This window comes from Muscardinus avellanarius (genome assembly GCF_963383645.1).
Source record: "Muscardinus avellanarius genome assembly, chromosome: 8".
Taxonomy (NCBI): Eukaryota; Metazoa; Chordata; class Mammalia; order Rodentia; family Gliridae; genus Muscardinus; species Muscardinus avellanarius.
Window position 1 is genome coordinate 7,975,856 of NC_137794.1, and position 6,491 is coordinate 7,982,346.

At 46.7% G+C, this 6,491-nt stretch overlaps 1 protein-coding gene across 1 annotated transcript; it reads left to right on the plus strand.

The window, feature by feature from the left end:
• Positions 1 to 200: 200 nt before the first annotated feature.
• LOC308265991 (uncharacterized protein C6orf141) lies at positions 201 to 782 on the plus strand (the record flags this gene model as incomplete). The annotated part of the gene is made up of 1 exon (XM_080700058.1): positions 201 to 782. One exon carries the CDS (start codon positions 201 to 203, stop codon positions 780 to 782), a length of 582 nt encoding a protein of 193 aa, XP_080556184.1.
• Positions 783 to 6,491: the final 5,709 nt, after the last annotated feature.

Below are 6,491 nucleotides of genomic sequence, written 5' to 3' on the forward strand. Positions count from 1 at the left end.
AAAAGAAAAAACCAGACCAAAGGAGTGGGGCGGCGGGAGGCGGGCTGGAGCGCACCGCCTCGGGCAGGCTCCGTCTCGGGCTCTTCCGGGCTGCCCAGGCCACACCCAGGCCCCGCCGGGCGCGCGCTTTCCAGCGCGCTTTTGGGGTTCGCTGCGCGATCTGCTCCAAGATCTCGGGAGTGCATGACCCTCCCGCCGGGATGGGGACCCCGGAGCCCCAGGGAGCCGCGGCTCCCCGGGATGGACCGCGCGGCCCGGGGGCCCTGCGCGGGGCGGGACGCGGGGACACCCCGGCTGCCTGCGCCCCGAGCCCCGCGCCAGCGAGCGGGAACCCGGGCGGCGCCCCCGGGGGCAGGTGGGCAGCTCCGGCCTTCGGACCCAGGGCCAGGGAGAATTTGGACTGTGAGTCCTGGGTCAGAGAGAAAGTGCTCTTTCTTCTGCACCCGGAGAGATGGCTGGGGACCCGGGGGAGCCTGGCGTGGGACGAGGTGGCCGGCGGAGAGGACCTTCCCCAGGCGCCCAGAGGTCCCCGAGACCAGGAACCCGACGGCGCCAACGCGATCTTTCAGGAAGAAAAGCGAATTCCTGGCAGGCGGCTCGCAGCCCCTTGGGGGGCCCCGCCGCCCGGCCCCGCAGCCCCACGCAGACCCGTGCTCGTGCGCGTCGTGGATTACCAGGCGACCCAGGAGGTGCTGCGCACCGCGTGGACCAAGGGCCGCATGACCACCAGGACCGAGGAGCGCTCCATCGCCGCCGTCACCTTCCGCACGGGTGGGGAGTGAGGCTGGGGGCGCGGGGACCCCAGCTGAGCCCGGCCCTCGGGGCAGGGAGGGAGGGAGGCACCCCGCGTTGGAGCGGCGAGAGAGGAGCGCCCCACCCCCGAAAGGACCAGATTCCCCCTGGAGCCCAAACTGCACAGAGGAGCCCGAGGAGGGTTCTGGTCTGGTGGAGACGCAGTAATCCTTGGCTGTGATCTCTTCCTTCCGGAACCTCCAACCTGAAATTAACTGATGCGAATTTGTTAAGAGACTGGCCGGAGCCGAGCTCCCGGGAGCCCATGGCGCCCAGGGTAGCTCCAAGAACTGTGAGCTGCATGGCTTCTCCTCCTTTGTCGCCCAAGTACCTTGAGGGCCTGGGCAGCCGGGACATTAAAGAAGAGAAGGACAGAAGGTATTTCGAAGAGGCAACGGAAGAGTTTTGAAATGAAGAAAACCTTTTTTTAAAATTTTTATTTTATTTGCGGGTCTGGGGATGGCAACCAGGGGCATTCGACCTCTGAGCTACAGCCCCTGCCCTGTTTTTAAATTCGTTATTTTGAAGCAGAGTCTCAGAAAACCTTTTAAACTGGTATTTTGCAATAACTCTTACCTCTTTTCTCTCCCCTTCTACCCCTGCTTCCCTGGGTCTTTGGGACCTAAAAGCAGTAGTGAAGTTTGGAGATCTGCTCCCTGGGAAGTGGGTGGGAGAGAGGCTTGATTCAAAAGCTGAAAAAGAACATAAAAAGAACTGGAAGGACAGCGTGTGAAACCAGGCAGGAAGTACAGCACATTTTTTTTTCTTGTCAGTTAAGTCCACAGATTGTCCCCCCTTCCAGTTGTTCAGTGTTAAGAAAGAAAAGAGAGGAGGTAGGAAACGAGGGGTTGAGACTGAGCTTTGAGGGTAAAACACCATGTAACAGGCTTCAGTGCCCCCTCCCCGTATTTAAATGCTTTTAATTTACAGTCTTTAATTATTGTTCGAAAAACTGTATATGCATCATTAAAGCTAAAGAAAAAAATGCTGTATATATTGCATAAAATGATTGCATGCCTTATTCACAGTTTTGTATTAATAAGATCATCAAGAATGGACTGATAATATATCTCTCATGGTGTTTAAAAAGATGTCCATGTGCTATTGAGTTACCTGGACTTTGTCGTTTTATTTATTTACCTTTGTTATTAAACACCATCTTTATTAACTCTCTAGTAATCAGGCCTGGTTTGGAATTCACTCTGAGGGGGCTAGTATTGGGGAGGGGAGTGGTATTTGGTTACAAGTGACAGTAACTGGAGTGGGACTCTGGGTAAACAGTGCTTTCCACTCCAGTTCTTTCAGCTTGTCCTCAAAAGGTCACCTGATCCCTCTGCCTTCTGGCAGCAGGCAAGATAAGTATGGTATATCTGGCTTACAAATGAGCCAGCTTTGGCCTAGAAGTCACCCAGCCTGTGCAGGTCACCTTAATTGCATATGCGTACTAAGTAGGCAAAGAATATGATCAGATCCCTCCTAAAGGTTTGGGGATGATCTTTAGAAGAGACTTAGAGCTAGGGGCAGAAAAGATGACTGAAGACATCCTGGGTTTTCTAACTCATGTTTATGAGCGTATGAGGACCCCCTTGTTAACCCTGAATTCACCACCAGCCATTTTCAGGCCTCTGAGACCCTCAGTAGAGAGAGGAATTCAGCACCTGATAGCATCTGTGTTCTAGACTGGTTGGTAGGTGGGGTGTGGCAGCACATACCTTTAATCCCAGTACTTGGGAGGCTGAGACTGGAGAAGTGCAGGTTCTAGGACAGACTCAGCAACTTAGTGAGACTTTCAACAACCTAGAGAACCCTGTTTCTAAACAACAACAACAACAAAAAAAAGTAGAGGCATGGCTTCGAGATCGAATGCCTCTGGGTCCAATGCCCAATACCACCAGATAAACAAACAGAACTGGTTGGTAAGTAGGAAAGGTGCTATTGGCCCCTTAAAATGACTTCTCTTCCTCCAGGAGCCCTGCCCTGCCTCTCTAGAGGGTTATTCTTGGCAGATAAATGTTATTCCTGAGCTGGTGAATTTGATTGAGTCATCTCATGGGGCAGATGACGGAGCTTTGAATATAGACAACAAGACAAACCGCTTTTACAATGACCAAGAGCAATCGCATTTTTCGGTTCCCTTCTCCCAGGAAGCAGGTCACCCGAGTAGGTTCAAAACCAGCCTCGCCTCTTGCTATCTGTAACTTGGGGCAAGATGCCCAGTCTCCTTAGGCCCCCCTGTGGTCTTATTTGTTAAAGGGGGGTTACAAGTACTGTCATAGGGTTTTTTGTACTAGGACTCAGTTAAATCAGAATATTTAGAATACTGCCTGGCAGACCGTAAATGCTCAAATTTCGCCATTATTATTACTACTTGAGGGGTTATTTTTTTTTAACTCCTTTTTTTTTTCCTAACTGGCTTTCGTCTTTAGTCCTTTACTTAATAACTAAGAGCAGAAAGCAGAAAGCACAAAAGCTCCACTGAAAGCCACACCAGTGGTTTTCACTAAGACTGTCGTCTGTCTTCCTGAAAAGATGGATTTCTAGCTTTTTCTCAGTGTTTAATGGATCTGTTAGTACATTGCTTAAATTCCGTAGAAACCACCACCACATGGTGTGTTGGGACTCACTTTCAAAGGATTAAGATGCATTGCTTGACAGAGACTTGGAATATTTTCCCTAGCCATCCTTGTTCTTGGCAGGTAGGAGCTTTGAATACTTTCTTTAGGACCTGTTGGGCTAGTTTGTTTTCCCTCTGGGATTTTTACTGTGATGCTCTGTCCGCTGGGAACAACAGAATAGGCAGAAGTAGTTCTCACTTCTTTATCTTCTTTGTTGAAAATATATTTTTTTCACGTTACCTTAAGCCCTTTAAATGAATTCCTTTTGAGTTAATTTTGTTTCCATTATGTGAAAATATTTATTATTTATTTATGGTACTAGGTACTGAACCTAGGTGTGTTCTACCTCTGAGGTACACCCCCAACTCTGTATTGTTTATTTATTTATTTATTTATTTAAATTTGGAAACAGAATCTTGCTAAATTGACACAGGCTGGTCTCTAATCTGGGAATCCTCCTGTCCCAGGTTCCCAAGCACTGAGATAATAGGAGTCTGCCACCAAAAATTATTATTATTATTATTATTATTATTATTATTATTATTATTATTTGCAGTACTGGTGATGCAACCAAGGGCATTCTATTTCTGTGCTACACTCCCAGCCCTACTTTTTATTCTTTATTTTGAAACAGGGTCTCACTTAGTTGCAAAAGGCCTCACTCAGTAGTTGAGGCTGGCCAAGAACCACCATACTCCTGTCTCAGCCTTCCAGATGCTGGGATTGCAAGTGTTGCCAATGCCCTGGCTTAAAAATTACTTTTAAAGCAATCATCTATTCATTTTACCTGTTAACTACCTGCCATTCTGAGAGATTTTCTTTAAAACATGTCTCATTTCAAACGAAAAGTATTAAGTTTGAAGTGCCATTGAATTTGCTTTCCAAGTTGTCCTGGAATCCTCAGAAGGCTGGCACCGTGCGTGCAGGGACCCCGAGGAAAGTTCCTGCTCACAGGAGTCCTGGGAATGCATCCAAAGTGGATCTGCCCTCAGCACTAAGAGATCGCCGAGAAGCTGGCTGGATCTTGGCTCTTTGGTCTTACCTCTGCCTCACAGAAAAATCTTATCTAAAATTGCATGAGGTCTATGAATCGCCTCAAACACTTCCAGAAACCCCCTGGTCACGAGTAACAGTGTGGGAAGTAGCCGTGGGTTCTTGTTCTTAGCTATTTGTAGAAAAGAATAACCAAAACTCCACTGCTGTAAGCTTAAGGAATTTTATTATTACAAAGACAGAATAAAAAAGACAGAACAAAGCACTGCATTAGAGAAATAAATGCAGTGGAGGAACTCAAAAATAAGACACTGAAGTTTTTGAACGCCAAACAGTTTTTATAAAGATGCATTATCCTTCATCTTGTCCAGCCAATAGTCTTCTTGCCCAACTAGGCGGGAGCCTGCCCATTAACTCCGAGCAGGCCCCTTTTTTTTATGATTATGGGGATGATGATTATGGGGATTTCTTTCTCATCCAACATCCTTTTTGCCTTGATGCACTACAGGCCCAGGTCTTTGTTAAGACCAGAATGTAGTATCTGCCCCCTTCAACAAAGACCCCAACCATCCTCCTGCATCCTTGGGGAATTTTAGCCTATCTGTTAGAAGTTATTTATTATGTAAACCTGTCTTTAAAATATGAAAGACCCGGGCTACAACCCTGTTGTGCTCTTGCTAATCACTATTGGTGCCAGGAATTCTGCAGGGTTCCTTCCCTGCCTGAGTGACTACCAGGCACCCAAGCTCTGACTACTTTTTATATTTCGGGAATACCAAAGCTATTTTCAAATACATTTTGAAGCCACTTCCCAATACTAGCACACAAATGCCGCCACCACTTACCCGCCGAGGTCAGGCAAGTTGGCCACCTCTGTTGTTAGTATTAGTATTTTTGCGGTACTAGGTACTAGGAATTGAATCCAGAGAGGATCTACCACTCAACTATTAACTCCATCTGTTTTTATTTTGTATTCTGAGATGGGGTCTCCGTTTGTTGCCCATGCTGGCCTCAAACTTGAAATCCTTCCTCAGTCAGGTGCGTTTCTGGGATTAAAAGTGTGTGCTGCGTGCCCACTGGAGTGTCCGACACCTCTCTTAATCTCCTTTATCCATGTACCAGTATTGGCCTAGGAAGATTTGGGAAAGCTCTGATTATTAATAGATATATTTCAAAAATATTTGTGTTAAAATGGCAGACCTGGGGGGAAACACTTGGTTTCAGTTTCTGTTTAGAAGCAAACAGCTATTGAAACTTAAATTGACTTAGCTAAAAATAATTAGCAAGTCAATAGGAGAGGGGAGCTAGGACTTGCTCTTTCTATAGGCAGATCTACATAATAATTGGATAATCTAGCCTGAAAGGAGATACCTTGGCATGAAAGGAGATACCTCCGTGGGGGAGGAACCTTACAGGGAGATTTGCTACTTCAGAATTACATGAAACAAGATGGATGTCACGTATAAAGTCTGTTCCGTGCTTTGTATTTCGGTGATTTCGTTCGAAGCACTCCCTCATGATACCCCCGTGTAACATGAGGCTGTAACTATCTTCTGTATTTTTAACTTTTTAATAAACTTCTTTAAATCTTCAGCAAGAGTCTGGGCTATTGCATATCTATCCTTAGCTCAGGACAAGAACCCACACTTTTTATTTTTTTGTGGTATTTTGGGGGAATTATTCCCAGGGGTCTAACAAAGATCCCTGGGGACGCTTCCCCCAGATGGTAACAGGTAACATTCACAGTCCAAGAACCATAACAGTCCACCTTTGGATATTCATTACTTTTGACCTGTTCTTGTTGTGTGTGTTGTGTGTATGTGTCTTTGTGGGGAGGTGTGCTGGAAATTGAACCCAGGGGCATTCTACCTCTGAGCTATACCACCAGCTTCCTTCTTTCTTTCCTTCCTTCCTTCCTTCCTTCCTCCCTTCCTTCCTTCCTTCCTCCTTTCTTTCTTTTTTTCTCTCATTTGTTTTAAAACAGAGTCTTGCTAGGTTGCTGAGAGTTTAAGAATGTCACTAAATGACTGAGGCTGGTGTGGAACCTTTTATCCTCCTGTCTCAGCCTCCCAAGTCCTGAGATCACAAGTG